At 44.3% G+C, this 21,098-nt stretch overlaps 1 protein-coding gene across 2 annotated transcripts in view; it reads left to right on the top strand.

Moving 5' to 3' along the window:
* MYO1E (myosin IE) overlaps positions 1-21,098 on the top strand; it is a 229,500-nt gene that overhangs the window by 167,291 nt on the left and 41,111 nt on the right. For both annotated transcript variants that reach the window (XM_003784390.3, XM_023509954.1), the window contains exons 17-19: positions 3,654-3,760; positions 8,651-8,749; positions 17,988-18,132. In XM_003784390.3, the coding sequence (XP_003784438.1) occupies positions 3,654-3,760; positions 8,651-8,749; positions 17,988-18,132 (351 nt within the window). The remainder of the gene's footprint in view (positions 1-3,653; positions 3,761-8,650; positions 8,750-17,987; positions 18,133-21,098) is intronic.

Genomic DNA, 21,098 nt, shown 5'->3' with positions numbered 1-21,098 from the left:
AACAGTACCTACCTGTTGAGTTGTTGTGAGGCATAAATGAGATCATCTGGGTGTCTAGCCCATAATGTTTAACTCAGTAAATGCTGTCTGTTATTTTGAGCTAGAGAGAACTGTGGCAAGCAACACATGAATTTAAGTCACCCTAGGCCTCTGTATGTTTTTTTTATGCTAAGGTAAAAAGAAGGTGTGCTTTTAAGTGCTGAAGACAGAAGAGTCTGCAAAGGCATTCTTAGAAATTAAACATTTAAATTAAATGAAAAACAGAAATCTAAAATTAACAGTTAAAAAACTAAGGATTTGGATACTTTAGAAAAAAGCTTTGTTATAAGCAGCTCTGCAGTCCCTTTCCAGCTCTACCTGATATGTTGCAAAGATCATTCAGATTTGTTCTCAAGCGCAATCTACATTATCAAAGAAGATAAGAGGCAATTTACTTTTTCATCACAGGAGATTGCTTTAATTGTGCAACCTTTGTATCTCTGTCTGTCCTCAATTTCAAGACACTGTTTTCTGCACATTTAAACAAAGAACTTACTTCACCAATGAGCATCTCGCTCTGAATTTATCCAGTAGTTTTTCTCAGGGGTTTCAGATTTCCCAAACCCATGAAAACAGAAAAGCCCTAATTGAGAGAGGATTGTCTCTTGCAAGCGAATCTTTTCTGCTGACTTTGTAATGGTTTTCTGGCTTCCAAGATCCCTTCTTACTATTTGCTTTTAGAGGTTTTCTCTCTTCATGCTGATTTGCTTGGAAGTAGGGTTTGCATGTGAGCCACATCCGTGGACCCACAGGGTATGCTCAGCTGTGTGCTGGGAATGCTGATGTGAGCTCTGCTCTCAGTTCCTCGGAAAACACTTGAGATTCTCATGGCCTGAAATACTTCATAAGCAATGTCAGCTTTATTTATATGACTTTTTCAGCATTAACTCATTTTGGATACACAATGCATAGGTACCAAATAGAAAACCATGAGATAAAACTAACATCTTACAACCACTGGATCTTTGATAAACCAAACAAGAACATGGAAAGAATCCCTATTCAATAAATGGTACTGGGAGAACTGGATAACCACATGTAAAAGACTGAAACTGGACCTGCACCACTTACAAAAATTGATTCAAGATGGATAAAAGTGGGGGTTTTTTGCTTTTGTTTTTGAGATTCTTACTTTTGTTGCCCTCGGTAGAGTGCTGTGCAGTCACTGCTCACAGCAACCTCAAACTCTTGTGCTTAAGTGATTCTCTTGCCTCAGCCTCCCAAGTAGCTGGGACTATAGACACCCACCACAATGCCCAGCTATTTTTCAGAGACAGGGTCTTGCTCTTGCTCAAGCTGGTCTCAAACCTGTGAACTCAGGCAATCCACACACCTCAGCTTCCTAAGTGCTGAGATTACAGGTATGAGCCACCGCACAGGGCCTGGATAAAAGATTTAAATCTAAGGCATGTTGGGAGGCCAAGGGGGGTGGATTGCCTGAGCTCACAGGTTCAAGACCAGCCTGAACCAGAGCAAGATCCCCATCTCTAAAAAATAGCTGGGCATTGTGGCAGGCACTGTAGTCCCAGCTACTTGGAAGGCTGAGGCAAGAGGATCACTCGAACCCAAGAGTTTGAAGTTGCTGTGAGCTAAGATGCTACCACACTCTACCATGGGTGACCAAGTGAGACTCTGTCTCAAAAATAAATAAATAACCATAAGGCATGAAACTATAAAAATCCTCAAAGATAGTGTGGGGTAAATAAATGAAGATATCAGCCTGGGAAAAGATTTTATAAAGAAGATTTGAGTAGCAATTGCAACAACAACAAAAATAAACAAATGAGACTTAATTAAACTCAAAAGTATCTGTACAGCTAGGGAAACAACAACCAAAGCAAATAGACAGCCATCAGAATGGGAAAAGGTATTTGCATACTATGAATTGGACAAAAGCTTGATAAGTAGGATCTACAGAGAACTCAAATCAACAAAAAAAAGAGCCAACAATCCCTTATATCACTGGGCAAAAGAGATGAATAGAACCGTCCCTAAAGAAGACAGGTGAATAGCTAACAAATATGAAAAAATGCTCATCATCCCTAATTATCAGAGAAATGCAAATCAAAACCTCTCTGAGAGATCACCTAACCCCAGTGAGAATAGCCCACATCACAAAGTCTCAAAGCTGCAGATGCTGGCGTGGATGTGGAGAGAAGGGAACACTTTTACATCGCTGGTGGGTCTGTAACCTAATACAACCTTTTTGGAAGGAAGTATGGAGAATCCTCAAAGCACTCAAATTAGACCTCCCATTTGATCCTGCAATCCATTAATAGGCATCTACCCAGAAGAAAAAATAATAATTTTATCCTAAGAATATTTGCACTAGTCTGTTTACAACAGCTCAATTTACAATCACCAAATTGTGGAAACAACCTACATGCCCACCAGGAATGGCAGCCACTAAAAAAGATGGACACTTTACATCTTTTGTATTAACCTGGATAGAGGTGGAACACATTCTTCTTAGTAAAGCATCACAAGAATGGGGAAGCCAGAATCCAATGTACTCAATTCTAATATGAAGGCAGCGGATGATTTAATACCTGATAGGGGATTAGGGGAATGCGGGAATGAGGGAGGTGAGGAGCATGGGGGGTCACAGTGTATGGCACACCTCTTGGGGGCAGGACACAACAATAAGAGGGAATTTACCCAACAAATGCCATCAGTTTAACCTAATTCTTTGTGAATGAATGAATGAACCCTCAATGAATCTCAAACAATAAAAACAAACAAAAAAGGAACAAAAAGAAAGAGAACATATTGAGTAAGGTATTGAATGAACTTCTTTATAGAAGTTTGAGATTTTGAGATCTTCATGAATTTCCTATGCTGTAACTACTTTTCTAAATAAATTGATTCTTCATTAGTTGGACTGCCGGCAAAGAGAATGTTAGGGATTTTGACAATTTAGCGTTATAAATATTATGGGGTAGCAAAAAGTTAATAAGAACAATGTATTTTCAAAGGCTCTCAATCAGTATAAAACAAACCTAATTTATTAATAACTGACATGCTTCCTTATAGCACATGAAGAGAATGGTATGTGAAGATTTACTGGGCTTTTGGTTTTGTTTATTTTGAGACAGAGTCTCACTATGTTGCACTTGGTAGAGTGCTGTGGCATCACAGCTTACAGCAACCTCCAACTGTAGGGCTTAAGCGATTCTCTTGTCTCAGCCTCCCAAATAGCTGGTACTGCAGACACCGGCCACAACACCTGGCTATTTTTTCATTCCTTTGTTTAGCAGGGGTGGGCCGGGCTGAAACCCAACAGCCCCGGTGTTATGTGGCAGGTACCCTAACCACTGAGCTACAGGCGCTGAACCAGGGCTTCCGGGTTTTTTCTTGTTGTTTTTATTAACTGTACTAAAAATGCCTAGTTGCTTTCAAAGATTAAATTTCAAACCCATTTAAGAGTGATAAAATCATCATAAAAGTCAGCAGAGTTTGAAGAAAGTTTAGTAGACCTGACTTAAGCTTAATGAACACATTGTCATGAAGATTAATTCCTGGCTATTAATTCCTAGAGTTTTACAGGTCTCCTTTGAAATCGGCTCTGTGGCAGGGGCGAGTTCCAGGTTTCTAACGCTATTCTTCCTTTCCAGAAACAAGCCAACGACCTTGTAAGCACTTTGATGAAATGCACACCCCACTACATTCGCTGCATAAAACCCAACGAAACCAAGAAGCCCAGAGACTGGGAGGAAAGCAGGTAGGATGGAGCGGCAGGCGGCAGGTCGAAACGGTGTAGGTGGCCCCGGCACGTTTCTCCCTCTGGTCCAGAGGAGCCAGCCTGCGCCACAGGAAGGAGCAGTTTAAATTGCCCACACGAGTGTTTGTCCTAGCCCGTGTCTTCACTTCTTCAGGAAGAAGGCTATATATATTTCCCCCTCCTCGTCGTTTCCTAAAATGTTAGCAGTGCCATTCAGTTCAGAATTAGCAGTTTATAATGTTGATCTTGGCTAGTCCTGGGGCCCATGGAACAAAACAAAACCAAACCTTCTTAGTGCAGAGTCGTGATGGTTTTAAAATCAGATCGAGGCTCTGTGTAGACATTCTCAGCACGCTTAGCCCCCAGCGGCACCCACAGGATGTGGCCTAGAATGCCTAGCTCGGGCTTGAAAGGGAAGGGCCCAGGACCTGGTAGAAACACGATCTGTCATTGACTGCCCCTCATGAAGACACTGGGGACACGCTGGAGGCTCTGTAATTCCCCCAAGCTCTGTGTTGATGAGCAGAGTGACCATCTGGGACTCCTCCCCTCCCCTCCCCTCTCCTATATGACGGTACAAACGATTAGGTTACCAAGTTTGCATTAGTTAGTTAAAGTCCCTGTGCTTGTGTCCTGCACCCACGAGGTGTGCCATACACTCTTACATTGTGCCCATTAGTTGGAAGCACACCAGTCCCCCTCTCTTCTGCCCTCTGCCCCCTCACCCCCAAACTGAATTGAATTGAGTTTTTCTCTTCTGTGGGCATGTAGCAGTTGGTCTCTTGGCTTCTTATTAGTAGTGAGTACACTGGCTACTAGCTTTTCCATTCCTGTGATACTTCACTAAGAACTCCAAGTAAATACAAAAGAGGTAAAGTCTCCATCTTTTTAATGGCTGAATGGTACTCCATGGTATACATAGACCACGGTGCACTGATCCAGTCATGGGTCGATGGGCACCACGGTTGTTTCCACCCCTTGGTGATTGTAAATGGAGCTGCGTGTGGGAGTCCTTTCCTCACTGACTTCTGAGAAAGCCTCACTGACTACAGCTGGCATTTAGGGATGTGACTTAGGTGGGAGGAAGTGAGAGTGCTGAGTTGGAAGATGTTCCGGTGATACCTAAAGAGTTTAGTTTTTGTGTCCAGCTGGAGGATCCAGACACATTGCTAAAAGGCCCAAAGTCACTGTCCAGAGGAACATGAGAAGGGGTGGAGGACACAAACAGCAGAGAGGATTCTGGCCATCTCACGCAATCACGGCCCTGGATGTGAGCGTACTGGAATTGCCAGCCACTCTTAGGTTGTGAAGTGACTAAATCAAGGTTTAACTTCCACAGGAAAACCAAGATTAGGTTGCTGTGGGCTGTGATGCCACAGCACTCTACCCAAGGGGACAGCTTGAGGCTCTGTCTCAAAAAAAAAAAAAAAAATCATGTAGGTGATGTGGTGATGATGCCTAGGTGTTGCCCTTGGGGAGAACCCAGTCCTGATGCTGGCCCGTCCATGAGTAGCTAGAACAAGACACTTCATCTCCTTGGCCCTCAGCTGTTTCTGCTTCTTTGCATGAGAGGGTCAGTCTAGGGTAGGGTCTCCTTCAGTCTGGTAAAAGGACGGCTTCCAGACCTGCTCCCGCATGCCGTCAGTCTGCCTCTGTCTCTCTCACTTTTATATTCACCCTCACACGTGCCCATTCATGCACACCCTGCTCACACACATGTGCACAAGTACACACCTAGTAGAGGGTGGTGTCACCTGCAACCTCAGAGATGAATCCTAAGAGTCTTGGAAGCATAGGTATTGCTAAGGGTATGTCTTAGCCCAACCCCCCTTCTTCAACTCCTTTTGTCTCTCCCACCCCAGCCCAGAACTTCTTACTTGCCCTGTAAATGCAACTCCTCCCCACAACCCTCCTCCACCCCAAGTAGATGGCTCTGCTCAGCGCCCCTCGAACATAGAACTTTTCTAGTAGCTCCTGCTTGGAAGTTCCCTGATGCTACCTTCTTAAAAATCCAAACTGATTCATTGGAATATCAGAAAGTAGAGAAATTTAATAAAACAGTGACATATTTTATTCAGTAAGTCCTCGTAGTATGTGGGTAGTGTTTCTTTCTTTTTTTTTTTTTCTGACTTGAATTTCAGCAAAGAACTTACAACATGCACTCGAGTAAACTGGTTTTAGGAAGTTCAAGGTGTTAGTTGGTCAAGTGTGGATTTATATTTCCAGTCGGATCGATTTAGGGATTTCACCCTTGATGTCAGTTCAGATTTATCGCATGACAGATGGTTCCCCCCGCCCCCGTTAGCGTGGAGCGCTGGGGTCTGCGAAAGGGCAGTGCGCTTTGCCGGCAGGGATCACACGCTCAATTGAAATTCCTGGTGGGAGAGGGTTACTCATTTCACAAGTTGACGGGGTGTGGGGTTTTTTCTTTTCCTGTTGCAAATGTGTGTTTGTTTGGTTTCTGGCAATGTTGTTTGCCCCGGATTCTGTGTTGTTGTCCTCATGGAGTTCTCAAGTCTTGACCTACTTGAGTTAATGGCTGAGGACACTCTTAGAGAGGACTCCTCCCGAGAGGTGGAGTTGGCAGGACCAAGGCGACAACTGCTCATTGTCCGGCCAGTGGCTACTAAGGAGGGGACGGAGCTCCAGGAATAAGCAAAAACCAAGTCCTGTCCCTTTGATGTCATGAAATTTTAAACATTTTTAACAGGGTTTGCTAGACTGATCATCCTACTGGAGGAAATTTCTGTAAGAAAATGTCCTGACGGGGGCAGTAATAATGAATGAAACAATGTTTTAACATGAGAAATATTCTTCCCTATGTGATTCATGGGAAAGGAACGTTTCTGGTTGAATTAAATGGTGATGCATTCTCTGGCTGAAAACCTTGGAGTGAAGCCAATATTTATGAAAAGTACTTTAAAATGAGCAAATATCTGAAATGGGCAATGCGTGTGTCTTTTTCTTACTAGAGAAAAGGCCAGTGGTGGGTTTTAGATTTGGAGGATGGGACAAAGGAACATTAATTATTTTCCTGAATAATCATCTCTCTCTGACTTACCCTGACAAATGTGGATATTGAATATTAACGCTCTCATATAGAGGTTTTTTTCAGAGGTAATTAGTTGGAAGGTTGAAGGAATCACCATTTCTGGATGTTGGCTCTAGCGTGGAGACTTTTCAAACTGACTGTCCTTATCCTTCCTATCGTGGTCAAGGCTGTGCCCCATCTCCCAGCTTCCTTTGACCCCCTCGTCCCCTCTCAGCCCTGTGGCCCCTGCCTTTCCCATCCTGTGGCTTCTGCTCTGCCTGGCTTATCCTCCGCACCTGCTGGATCCAACTCATCCTCCCAGGCACATAACACTGCTCTGAGCCTCCTCCTACTGTGAAAACCCATTTCCTTCTCTACGCTCCTGCCTTGGTTTACTTATTACAGTGGTTCTCAACCTGTGGGTCACGACCCACAGGAACTGTATTAAAGGGCTGCGGCATTAGGAAGGTTGAGAACACTGACTTATTGTAACGGGGGATATATTAGCACAGTAACAGCTTTATATCACCCATGTCAGGAACTGGCTAAGTGCTTGACAAGGAAGGTACCCACCTAGAAATTTAGAATTTATGTCACCACTGTCCCCATTTTATGGGAGAGGAAACAAAGGCATAGAGAAGTCACATGATGGGAGAGCCAGGGCTGCACCAGGAACCTGGCCCTGGAAGCCTGTGTTGTCCACATGGGCTCCAGTGGGAATTGTGGCGCGGTCCTTCTTTGTCCCGGGCACCTAGCCTAGGGACCAGGTATGACTGGCACACAGGCATCAGTGAGGATGAAGCTTAGTTGGCAAGGGTAGTTTTCAGGAGAGCCCTGCTGGCAGACAGCTGCGAGCGCCCATGTCAAACTGCACGGAGGATGCTACTGGTTGTCTTTTCAGCGCAGCAGGTCGGGAAAGGCCCATTCTCTGGAACCCATCCTTAGCACAGGTAACCCCCAATGTAGCGAGTGGGGAGCGGAGGGGCTACCTTCCTACTGCAGCACAGTTCTGACATCCCACCTGCAAGGGGGAGAGAGAGAGGGTTTACTTTTTATTTCTAGTTTTCCAACCTCCTGTTTTTACCTGTTTCTGTTCAGCCTGTGTGTACAGTGCACAGTCCAGGCCCAGCTCAGCTCCCCAGAGCAGACTGTCAGAATTGAGTATCTGGGATCCCTGTCTCAGCACCCAGGACACTGTGCTTCTCAGCACAAGGCGGGCTTTCTCAGGCCACTTGTCCCTGATCCACCCTGGGCCTCCCAGGTCCACTAAACCAGTGCCCCTAACATGGGGACATGGAGGTTTTTCTTCTGACATGAGAATCTTTATCTATGAGAACATGGGTTAAATAGGTTTCTGCAACCATTTTCCAAAATACTTCATTAGAGTTTTACTATTATTTAAAACCAACTAAAACTATAGTTTAGATATATTTTTAAGCCATATTTAGCACAGGCGTCTGAAATAATAGTTTTCTACACGTTTTCTCAACTTGATGTAGAAAAGCCTATAACTATAGTCCCACTAAGTCTAGAATCAATATTAAATTTAAGTTCAATAATGAAAACAGCTCTAGCATCATTTAAGTCAAAAGTCATCTGTGTGATAGGTATATGGGGTTTGTATAATGCCCTGTTGTATAATTGCTGTGTTTCAGTAGGGTTAGGGTTCAGTAAAATTTTTTAAAATTAGAGTTATATAATCTGAGAGGTCAGTCCGGCGTCTGGACACTGTGAATTGTAATCTTTTTCCTATGTTTCCCTGCAGATTGGAATTGAGGGCTGGGGGTGGAGCGTTACTGGTAAGAATTTGGGTACCAGGATTATCCAGTAATGTCCAGGCCCCGTGTTCTTCTTTACAGGGTAAAGCATCAAGTAGAATATCTGGGTCTGAAGGAAAACATTCGCGTGAGAAGGGCTGGCTATGCCTATCGGCGTGTCTTCCAAAAATTCCTGCAGAGGTAATGAACCAGTGACTCGACCTTTTCTTAAAAAACAGATTTATTGAGCTATAATACACACACCATCCAATTTACACATTTCAATGCCTTTTAATATATTCACAGAGTTATGTATCTGTCTCCACAATTAATTTTAGAACTTTTTTTGTTTTTGTTTTTGAGACAGAGTCTCACTCTATTACCTGGGCTTGAATGCCATCAGCCTAGCTCACAGCAACCTCAAACTCCTGGGTTCAAGAGAACTTCCTTCCTCAGCCTTCCGAGTAGCTGGGACTATAGGCATCCACCACAACAACCAGCTCATTTTGTTCTGTTTTTAGTAAAGACGGGGTCTCACTCTTGCTCAAGCTGGTTTCAAACTCCTGAGCTCAGGCAATCCAACTGCCTTGGCCTCCCACAGTGCTAGGATTACAGATGTGAGCCCCTGCGCCACCTGGCCTTTGAGTATTTTCTTACTCTGAAAAGAAGTAAGACGTCCCTTTGCTGTCAGCCCCCAGTTCTCCCCTTGCCCCCTGCCCTCAGCAGTCACTGATGTACTTTCTGTTCCTACAGAATTGCCAGTGCTGGGCTTTTCATATAGGTAGAATCATAAACATTTCCGCTGGAACCGGCTTCCTTCACGTAACATAAGATTTATCCACATTTCTTACATATCTGTCCTTCTTTTCTATTTATTGCAAAAAAATATTCCACAGTATGTTTATACCACATTTTACTTCTTCATCCACCAGCTGACAGACATCAGTTATTTTCACTCTTTGGATACTACGAAATGCTGCTATGAACAAGTTTTTGTGTGTTTGAATGTTTTTATTTCTTGTACGTATATACCTAAAAGTGGAATTGCTGGGTCCTACGGTAACTCTGTTTAGCCTTTTTGAGGAACTGTCAGATTGTTCTCTGAAGTGGATACACCATCTTACCTTCCCATCAGCAGTATCTCAAGGCTCTCATTTTTCCAGTTCTTGACCAACAGAACTTACTGTCTAACTTAGCCTGGCGAATGTGAAGTAGTGTCTCATGATTTTGAAATGCATTTCCCAGATGGCAAATGATACTGAGCGTGTCTTTCAGCCCATTTGTGTTTACTCTTTGGAGAAATGTCTGTTCAGGTCATTTGCCCATGTTTTAATTGGGCATGTTATCTTTTTACCATTGAGTAGTAATAGAATTCTTTTTATCATTATAGTAATAGAATTCTTTTTATCATTATTTATTGTATAATAAATCAGTAGCCACAAGCAGGCTGTTTAGTGTAACACATAAGTTCAAGAATTGATGAAAACTGTGACATAGGAAGAGCTGAGGTTAAACTTGACTGAGCAAATTAAAAATATGAAAACAATTTCAAGAAAATATTGGGGCAGTGCCTGTGGCTCAAGGAGTAGGGTGCCGGCCCCATATACGGGAGGTGCGGGTTCAAACCCAGCCCCAGCCAAAAACTGCAAAGAAAAGAGAGAGAGAAAGAAAATATTTAAAGCCACTGAAGACAATAAGCTTAAAATATTTAACCTCAAAATTTTTGTATAGTCCATGCATAAATAAATGTAAACTGATTTTTATATTTCCTGTAAAATATATTTGGCAGGATGTGTACGTACCTTGTTCACTCTGTGTGTTATTTTTGAAAAGGGTTAAACTGAGTGACCTCAAAATATTATATCGCTCTAACTTCTCTAATGATTCTATGGCATTCCACTATATTTTCTACATCTATGTCATTTCCTTTAAGAAAGAGGAAAACTAAAAAAAAATTAATAATAGTAAGAAGGAAGCTAGATTTAGCATTTTGATCGGAAAACAATTATGTTTTCCGAGTGAAATGACACAGGAGCAGGATGTAAGGATTTTTTACAATTCAAATGTTATAAAACAAAGAACTGGCAAAGTGAAGAGATCAATTACTGTCTTTGAAATCTAGAACTTTTTTTAAGAGGCACGGTCTCACTCTGTTGCCTAGGCTGGAGTGCAATGGCATGAACATAGCTCACTGCAGCCTTGAACTCCTGGGTTCAAGAGATCCTCCCACTTCAGCCTCCAGGATACAGATGTGAGCCCCTGTACCCACCTGAAACCTAAAACTTGTAATAGGAGTTCTTCTTTTAGGGCTGGTGTTTGTTCCAGGAGATTAGGACAGCTGTCCCTTAGAAGTTTTAACAAAGGGCCAATCATTCCATGTAATAAGGCCCCATTAACTCAGTCCCCACACATTCAACTTTCCCAGTACTTTCAGAGGGGAGTTAGACGGAGAATCAAATTCATCCTTCTCTTCTTTGAATGGAAGGGGCCAATAGTGTAAGAATATGTAAGACTGTATAAAAGAAGTGTTTAGGAAGATGAGAAAATAAATTTGTAGAACTTTTGCATTGCTATAGCACCATCCATTTGTTGACAAACAACAGGTGTCAGTTATAAGATTTTAATCTTCCCTAAACAAATCGGTCACACTAGCTTCAAACAGGGTTTCTCAACTTCGGCTATTGATACTTTAAACTGGATGAGCCTTTGCTGGGAGGGACTGTCCTGGGTGCCGTAGGGGGTTAAGCAGCCTCCTAGGCCTCTAACCTACTAAATAGCAATAGGGGCCCCCAACCTCTAGTTGTGACAACCCAGAGTATATTCAGACATTGCCATGTTCCGTGGGGGCACAGCCAGCTGAGAGCCATTGGCTTAAGAGTTTTGGGGAGGAGGGCTACCTTTTTTTTTTTTTTGAGATGGAGTCTCACTCTGTTGCTCAGGCTAGCTCACATATCCTCAAACTAGTGGGCTCAAGCGATCCTCCTGCATAAGTTCCTAGGACTACAGGAGCTCACCACCACATCCAGCTAGTTTTTTTTTATTTTTAGTAGAGATGGGGTCTCACTGTTGCTCAGTCTGGTCTCAAACTCCCGACTTCATGTGATCCCCCCACCTCAGCCTCCCAGAGTCGGAAATACCCTTTTTTAATTAAGAAGGAAAAAAAAAATCAAATGAAAAAATAATGAACAAAGACCCATTTCCTCCACATTTCTCCGATTCAGAAAGGCTTGCCCGCAAAGGCACTTCCAAAGCACTTGTAATTTTATGTCCTTCATTATTTTTCATGGACTTAAAATCTCTTTTAATATTTGCAAATTCATTCTAATGGGCATTACTATTAAAAACTGTGGTCGAGTGTGGTGGCTCACACCTGTAATCCAGAATTTGGGGTGGCCAAATTGGGAGGATTGCTTGAAGCGTGGAGTTTGATAGCAATATAGTAAGATCCTGTGTCTGCAAAAAATAAATAAAATTAGCCAGGTATGGTGGTCCACACCTGTAGTCTCAGCTACTTGGGAGATTTAGGCAGGAATATCACTTGAGCCCAGGAGTTCACAGTTACAATGAGCTGTGATTGCACCATTGCATTCCAGAAGTGAGAGTGAGACCTTGTCTCAGAAAACACTAAAAAAAAATAAGAAGAATTGATCAGACTCCCCCCCCCCTTTATTTTAATCTTGATTTTTTTTTTTTTTTTTTTGAAAAACCAAATCTGCCTTCGGTATTTGGGGCTGGGCATGCTGGCTCCTGCCTCTAATCCCAGCACTTTGGGAAGCCAAGGCGGGTGGATCACCAGAGCAAGACGGTCTCTAAAAATTGCCAGGTGTTGTGGCCATGTGTGAGCTACTTGGGAGGCTAAGGCAAGAGAATTGCTTGAGCCCAAGAGTTGGAGGTTGCTGTGAGCTATGATGCCAGTGCACTCTACTGGGGGTGACAAAGTGAGACTCTGTCTCAAAAAAAAATAATAAAAAACAAAAAACTGACCCAACTTCTGTATGCAATGCTGTGAGTTGTGCAGTCCTGCAAAGCAAGAATTTCACGCTCTGCTTTTAGGGTCTTGGGGATTATGATGCTTGTTTGCAGCAGCTCCTTCCCTTAAGCTGCAAAATGACTTCATTGATTCCGTTTGTGGCGCTTCATGCTGTGTCTCCCACTGAGTAGGAGTTTAGTGAAATCTGTTAGACTCCCTATGCTAAGGAGCTTTTATTGAAATGATTCCATCCTTCAGTGCACCCCTTCTTAGCTCCCCTGCTGTGACTTTTCTTTTGAGAAAAGACAAATAGTCTTGTCTTATAAAAAAAAAAAGTGAGGCTTCTTAGCACTTTGGGAGGCTGAGGTGGGTGGGTTACTTGAGCTCAGGAGCTTAAGAGCAGCCTGAGCAAGAGTGGGACCCCATCTCTACTAAAAAGAGAAAAAATAGCCAGGCATTGTGATGGGCACCTGTAGTCCCAACCACTTGGGAGGCTGAGGCAGAAGGATCATTTGAGCCCAGGAGTTTGAGGTTGCTATGAGCTAGGATGCCACAACACTGTACCCAGGGTGACAGAGTGAGACTCTGTCTCCAAAAATAAATAAATAAATGGGCATTTTTTATTGTCAGACCTCTCTTGGTTTGAGAATACCAGGAGGGCAATCAAAATAAAGTTTAGAAGAAAATGTATGCTTCAATAAAAAGTACATTTTCAGTCTTCTACACTGTATTTAAAACTGTTAATAAAGCTGTCCACTTTGCCCACTGGCAGGGAATATTTCTCCAGAGACATCCCCATATTCCATGAAGTATGTGTGTCTGGGATTCTGGTCATGCAGAATATAGCTAGAGTCTGCCACTGACGGTCTCCTTCTGTGGAGCCCTGAAAGTAATTAAACCATCTCGTACCTTTATTCTCTCCAAGGCTGAGAGGAAAGACTTTGGTTATCAATTTTTGTTCTAAGTGTCCACCAAAAGTCTGCCAAGTGGGAAACAGTCAGTAAAAGCTTAAACAGAAAGGATTTATTAATACCCAGCACTACTATCCACATATGCGTGTATCGTACACTGTCTCTAGAAAGAAAGATAACTCACAGGCTGAAACAGACCAGTGATACACTCCTAGCCTAGTGGTGGCTTAGAAAACAGTTTGTGTGTTTAGTGTGTATTCATTTCCCCTCTAAAAATCCTTTATATCTGCAGTCCCCAGGGACTGGTTTCATGGAAGACGGTTTTTCCACAAACTGGGGGGATAGGAGGATGGTTTCAGGATGATTCAAGCACATTACATCTCCACTTCAGGTCATCAGGCATTAGATTCTCTTAAGGAGCGCCCAACCTAAGTCCCTCGCATGCAATTTACACTAGAGTCTGAGCTCCTACGGTCATCTAAGGTGAGAGCTCGGGCATCTAAGGTGAGAGCTCGGGCAGCTGCGTAAGAGACAGGGAGCCGCTATAAATATAGATGGTTTTCTGCTGCTCACCTCCTGCTGTGCTGCCTGTCCTAACAGGCCACTGGACCAGTACCCATCTGCAGCCTAGAGTTGGAGACCATCTCTCTTGACTGAGTATTGGAGAGCAAAATCAAAAGATGCCTTAATTTCTCCACCAGTGGGCCATGTGCTCTTGAAGTAAATCCTGAACTACTTTAAGCTGTAGTGGGAAGAACCCTTTTCACCATCTTCTCTCAATATTCATGCCTTCAAAAAGTGTTAAATGTATATACATATATATATATTCTCCAGAAAAACACCTCTCCACCTCTCTGGCCTACGCAATGTGTGTTTGTTCCTGTAGTTGAGAGAAATAAGCCCAAATGCAGATTCGAATTCTTAGGAAGAAAAATGGAGTAGGAACACAAGAAACTCGCAAAGTTTATTTAGTGGCACAATTCACACTTCCTCACCAGCATCCTTCTTCCTCTGACCTTGACTCCACCTCTCAGAATGAGGGTGTGAAGAAGGGGGCCTTGTCAGGCAAGACATTTCACACCAGAGTGGGAGAGAAGAAAGAACAGGAAGCCGGGGATGTGGAGAGGGAGAGAGTGGCCTGCGGGCTGCCAGGATCTTTATGGGTGTCCAGGTCAGAGACATACGTAACCCCAAGCCCCGGCAGCCGGAGGTCACTGGTGTATCTGAGCTGCATTTCCTCTAAGATGGAAACATCGGATTGATGATCCAGAGATAAGAAGGAACTGACCAGTCTAGAGGCGGATAAGAGAATCCCAGGCAGAAGAGAAGAGCCGGCACAAAGGTTCTGATAGGAAAGAGTGGCATATTTGAGTGTTAAGCTGAAAATGCCTGATGAAAGGAAAGGTAGCTATTATCACTGTCTCTCCACAGTCATCGCGGGCACCAGTTAAGCACTGTCCTGTGCAACCTGTGCCCACCAGTATATCCCGGAGAAACAGGGAACTGGTTGTACTTGGTGGGAGAGCGCTGTGCTAGAATTGAGCCCCGGCCTCTCCGGTGGGACACCACAGGGTAGGGTGAGGACGCATCAGGCTTCCTGGAAGCAAAGACGGCACCAGGCAATTCCTCTGCACTCCCGGAGGCCCGGTCGGGATAAGGGAGAGAGAGAGTCTGCGAAGTTACGTGCTATAAAAACAAATCAAATGAGAGAATACTGCATTATTTTTAAAGAGGAAAATTGTGAATTACAATAGAGACCTGTCTGCAGTTGCCCAGTAAGATAATTTCAGTTTATAATTTTGATTCAATCAAGTCAGGAAAAATTGCACCTTTAGACACTGGTCAACCTTGAAGATCTACTCTTTCCATTCTCACCCCTCCCCTCCATGGACTTTTTCCCCTCTTTCCATTAGATTCCCAGTACCTTCCTGTGTGCTCCCCAGCTCCCCCAATCATACCCAGAAGGGCTCTGCTGTCAGTCATTTATATGTGGCTTAATCCCTTTAGTTAACTTCATTGATACCACATATGAAATGTATTCGTGCTCATCGGTGGCTTCAGTTGGGCATTTTCATTTTTAAACTTTTCATCTCTAATCAGGATTTACATCTCCTAGAATAAGGAGTGACTCACCTTCAGTGACACTTTGTATTATAAAAGGCAAGATGTGAATTTGGAGGAGGGAGATTGGGAAGCAGAGAAAGGAGGTTGGAGAGCAGAGAAGGTTCCTAGAATCGCCTGGGTCCCAGCCAGCTGGCCAGACAGAAGCTCTGGATCCTAAAGTGAGGGTCACCCAAGATTCCCTTCTTTAGCTGATCGTAATTCTGAGAATAAGGCAGGATCCTGGCTTCTTTCAAGGCCTGGATGCCTTTTCCCTGCACCCTAGATGTGCATGCACGTGGGCCATACCCTCCATACTCGTACCCACATGCTTTTTCTCTGATTTTTCCTACCGTGTTTGACATCCTATAATGTACCTCTTTCTCCTCCATTATATCAGCCTCTGATAAACAGTAATGTTTCGACCAGGCACAAACAGCAGACTATATAATCTTTAAAGGAAATATTTTCATACAAGTTGATTCATAGCGTATATGCAGTGCCACAATTATAGAGACAGACTGAGGTTCAAATCCCGGCTCTGGCACAGCTAAGTAACCTTGGGAAAATCTGTTTGCCTCTGCCTCCTATTCTGAAAACTGGCACACTAACCTGATCAAGTTATTTTAAGAATAAAATGAGATCTGGCTTGATGCCTTTTGCTCGGTGGTTAGGGCACTGGCCACATACACTGGGGCTGGCAGGCTGGAACCCAGCCCGGGGCCTGCTAAAAAACAACAATGGCAGCTACAACAAAAAAATAGCTGAGCGTTGTTCCAGGTGCCTGTAATCTCAGCTAATTGGGAGGCTGAAGCAAGAGAATTGCTTAAGCCTGAGAGTTTGAGGCTGCTGTGAGCTGGGACACTACAGCACTCTGCTGAGGGCAACATAGTGAGACTCTGTCAGGAGAAAAAAAAGAAAAAAGAATAAAATGAGATCATATGTCTAAAGCACCCATAGCAGAACTAGCTGCAGAGAGAGCACCGCATATAAATGTTAGGCAGGAATGTTAGTTACGACTGTGGTGTGACCAGTGTCATTAAGGTGCTGGGTGTACAGCGTGAACCGTGCAGATGTGGCATCCACTCTCAGAACTCTTATCCTCACAGGGGAGGCGTAGATTCACCAAATAAACGCAAACATGAATCAATGTAATTACAAATTGCTGTACATGCTCCGAAGGAAAAGTATCATTTTCTCCCATCCAAGTAAAAACCGACCCTGCTTAGCTTCCAAGATCAGACCAGCTCAGGCGCGTTCAGGGTGAAGGAAAAGTATCATTTTCTATAAGAGAAAGAAACAGAGGTGCAGTTTTTACTGGGTGAGCCAAGAAGGCCCATCTGGAAGTGTCATGAAGGTGAGTCACCCTGAGCAGGAGCCAGCCCAGTGAGGAGCTTGGAGAACAGTACAGCAGGTAGAGGGAACAGCATGAGCAAAGCCTCTGAGGAGGGAAGGAGCTCCGTGTGCATGAAGAAGAGGCCATCCCCACAGGACCCAGCGAGCCCAGTGTGAAGAAGAGGCCGTCCCCCCAGAGAGGGAGAACCTCTGGGGGCCGGATTACAAGGGCTGCCTGACTCTAGATGCACAGAATTTCAGAAATGAAAGTTGATGCTTTTTCCTCTTCTGAGGACGCTGTCTAGAGGCTCCCAGAATGGTGCAGTGTTTGATACCATGGTGGGCTTTCCTACAATACAGCTGCTAATAAAACTAGGCTGTCCCGAACCCCCGGCAATGGTGTGTACCTTTATACCAAGAAGGTTGGAGAAACGCCAAAATCTGCATGTGGCGTGTGCCCAGGCAGGCGTCACAGGGTTCATGCTGTGAGATATAAAGTTCTTACCAGATTTGCCAAAACAAAAAACCCATCACCACGGCCCGTGGGGGTTCCATGTGTGCAAAATGGGTTCACGACAGGATCAAGCGTGCTTTCCTTATCAAGGAGCAGAAAATCGTTGTGAAAGTGTTGAAGACACAAGCACAGAATCAGAAAGCTAAGTAAGAGAATGAAGCTTGTTTGAGTAGTAAAAGTTAAAAGACTTTAAAAAACAGATGAACATTGATGCACAGTAGTAATAACAGCTGCTTAGAGGGAGCTTGACAAACTCTTTGCATTAACTGTTAAGTGCTCTAAAGAAATCGGGGGAGGGGGTTATTATTGAGAAAAGCCTATTGCATTTTGCCTGAAGAGTGTCACTGGTGACCGTCTGCGATACTATTTTTAGACAGTGGCGGAAAGGGAAAGCAGATTTTCACCTGGGTGTTAACATGGAAATGGTGGGAAAGGGAGACAATGGGCGATGGCTCTGCTGTGGTTGTCCCAGACTCAGCGGAGGTCTGGATGGGCAGCACCCCAGCAAGAGCCCAGCAGCACCAGCAGAGTTTTCACTGCTTTGCCCCAGCAGAAAGCCCAGGGGGTGCACCCAAGTCTGACCCCCCCCTCTCCCCTGTGTGCCCACAGGTATGCCATCCTGACCAAAGCCACCTGGCCCTCATGGCGAGGAGACGAGAAGCAAGGCGTCCTGCACCTGCTGCAGTCCGTCAACATGGACAGTGATCAGTTCCAGCTGGGGAGGAGCAAAGTGTTCATCAAAGCCCCTGAATCTGTGAGTGCCTGACCCGCCACTCCCCTGATCCCGTCCTCATACCCCACCCTTCTCCTCTGGCATCTTTTTTCATCTTTTGCTTCATGCCTTAAATCTCCTCCAAGAAGACTTCCCTTCCCTCCCAGTTTAAATAGCCTGTGACGGCCCCCGCTATTCCTGCAGGTGCAGAAGGGGTCGTCATAGGGCGGTTTCTTTTCTCACTGGCTGTCTCTCTCCCCTCCACGTGGTGATCTCTTTGAGGGCAGGGACTCTGTTTTGTACACCATTTAAAGGGTCTAAGCTAGAAAGGGGCTTCTTTGTCACACAAAGGAAGCTTGGGTGAATCTGCAGCCTCATCTAGGTGACATTAAACCTGTCACACACATGCTCCTTAAAGGTAGAGCAGAATCCCGGGGTGAGGATTCCCAGGATCCTACCTTGAAGATCATGAGAGGGCCAGGAAAGGACTTTGAGGGCAATGGAAGGTGGGAAGAGAAATCTCCGAGCTTCTAAAACACGACTGCTTACCAGGAAGGTACTCATTCACACAGAGGGGATTTACAGTTCACAAACTTCTTAGACCTCCCCAGATGAATTAGTTCAGAGAAACTTTGTCTTTCTTGATGACAGTGTGGTCACGGTGAGCGCAGTGAGTGTCTGTAGGAGGCTGTGTGTAGAGCTAAGCCCTCCAGGTCTTCTGTCCATTGCTTTTTAGGTTGGAGAAATTGCTGAGGCTACGGTTCAGCATCTTCCTTTCTTGAGTTTCCTGTAACCATCACAAGACTCCATGTCAAGAGTCAGTGATGAACTTTGCAAAATTAGTCACCAGACCAAAGGGAAATAATGTGGGGACTCAGAGGGTTGGTAAAAATGGAAACACTTGAGTTTAAGCAAATCCTGATCTCCAAGTTCCTTTCTTCTCCTCTGAGACCAGTCACTGCTCTGCCTGCCTGGGAGGATCAGCCTGGGACTCCAGGATGATAGTGGCCGCCACTGAATGGTTTGCCGAGCCACAAAGGTTATCCAGTAAATAAGCACCGCACATAGATAGAGCCCATTTATGAAAAGTTTGTGTGGTAGCAATTTTCCACTTTGAGTTATTTGTAGCCTCACAGGAATTTCATTTCCAAATATAAAATGAAAATGTTGTGTCATTCGCCATTAAGCAACCCACAGAACAGTTCCTGTTCTTTCTAAAATGGGATGGAGTGATTTATCAGTACCGCACACAACTCCCTCTGTGGTCTTAGCCCCGCTCTTTCTCTTCAACGTGTAAGTTTTCATATATAATTAAAACAGCTCCGATAATTTTAATACTTTTTTTTTCTGATTCGGTTGAGCTTTGGGGGTTTATATCTAAAACCGGGATTGATTTTTGGTTTTTTCGTTCTCTTACTTTCCTCTCCATTGCTTTATTACCATCCCTTGACTCTCCATTCCCCCACCTTCCTGCACATGTGCGTGTACACACCAGCACACAGGCACACACACACCATCACCTGTTTGCTTAAAGAACCCCTATCAGACATCACACACCAAGGGCATTTTTTGTGTTTTGTGCTACATGCGTTCATGTTTTTTGGCCTTGCACTCCTTTTGCACTACTTATTTCTTGAATTTCTCTGATTTCTAACCTCGTGGGCTTTTGGAAGGAAATCTAAAGCCCAGCAAATCTCTGGAATGACCTATACGAAGCTGGGAATTATTTGCCTCCTCATCCTTTCTGTGAGTCACAGTGGATTTCCTATGATGCTCCCAAAATAGGTCTGGGGAAGAAGAGGGAAACAAGACTTACTCGAAACCCAAGATGATAAGAAATATCAGTGAACATTCTTACAATACGGGAATGAAGGACTCCGATTTTATTTTATTTTATTTTACTTTATTAGTTATTTTTAGTGAGGGTGTATCTTTATCACCCAGGCTGGAGTGCATGGTGCAATCACTGCTCAAACACCTGGGCTCTAGCGATCTTCCCTACTCAGCCTCCTGAGGAGCTGGGACCCCAAGCATGCACCACTATACCTAGCTAATTTACTTTTTAATGTTCACGTACAGACGGGGTCTCACTATGTTGCTCAGGCTGGTCTCAAACTCCTGGCCTCAAATGACCCCCACCTTGCCCTCCTGAAGTACTAGGATTACAGGCATGAGCCATCAGCCTGGCTCATATTTTAAACCTTCTGTTCAGGTGCTAAGTCTTGTATTTCATTTTGGGGTTATTGCACATGGCACTGAAGACTGGGGAGTAAATGGTCCCTCCCTTGGGATTCGAAGCTGGAGATGGTGTTTCTGCTCAGTTGGGGCTGTGAGAAGGAGGAGGGTTGGGTGGCAGAGGTCTGGCTCCTAAGCGTCCACCCAGACAAAGAGAGACAACAAATCAAGACCAGCTGCCTTCAAACCACATTCACTTGTTTACTTCTGAACCATTTTTTGTGCTGACTATTCATCATCTTTGCTTTGAGTTTTTATTGGTCCATTTTGTATTTTTCCTAGAGAGTCATATAAAGCACTTCCAAGGTGGATGCGAAAATTTCCACCCATTTTACAAATAGATCACATGCACATTCACAGAGAAAGGCTTGTACGTCAAATTGAGGGGGATCTTGGCATAGATAGGTCACTTCCCCAGCTCCACCCAGTTTAGCTCCAGTATTCTTGGCTATAAAATGGGGATAAGGTGGCTCATGTCCTCGTTGAGGTGTTTCATGAAATAACATGTGGAAAGGGCGGTGCCTGCGGCTCAGTGAGTAAGGCGCCAGCCCCATACACTAAGGGTGGCAGGTTCGAACCTGACCCCGGCCAAACCACAAGAAAAAAATAGCTAGGGCTCGGCACCTGTGGCTCAAGTGGCTAAGGTGCCAGCCACATATACCTGAGCTGGCGGGTTTGAATCCAGCCTGGGCCTGCAAAACAACAATGACGGCTGCAACCAAAAAATAGCCAGGCGTTGTGGCGGGCGCCTGTAGTCCCAGCTACTTGGGAGG

The sequence above is a fragment of the Otolemur garnettii genome, unplaced genomic scaffold (assembly GCF_000181295.1).
Source record: "Otolemur garnettii isolate 467f Iridium unplaced genomic scaffold, OtoGar3 scaffold00011, whole genome shotgun sequence".
Lineage (NCBI taxonomy): Eukaryota > Metazoa > Chordata > Mammalia > Primates > Galagidae > Otolemur > Otolemur garnettii.
The sequence above is the reverse complement of the archived record's forward strand: the minus strand, read 5'-3'. Positions and strand labels throughout refer to the sequence as shown.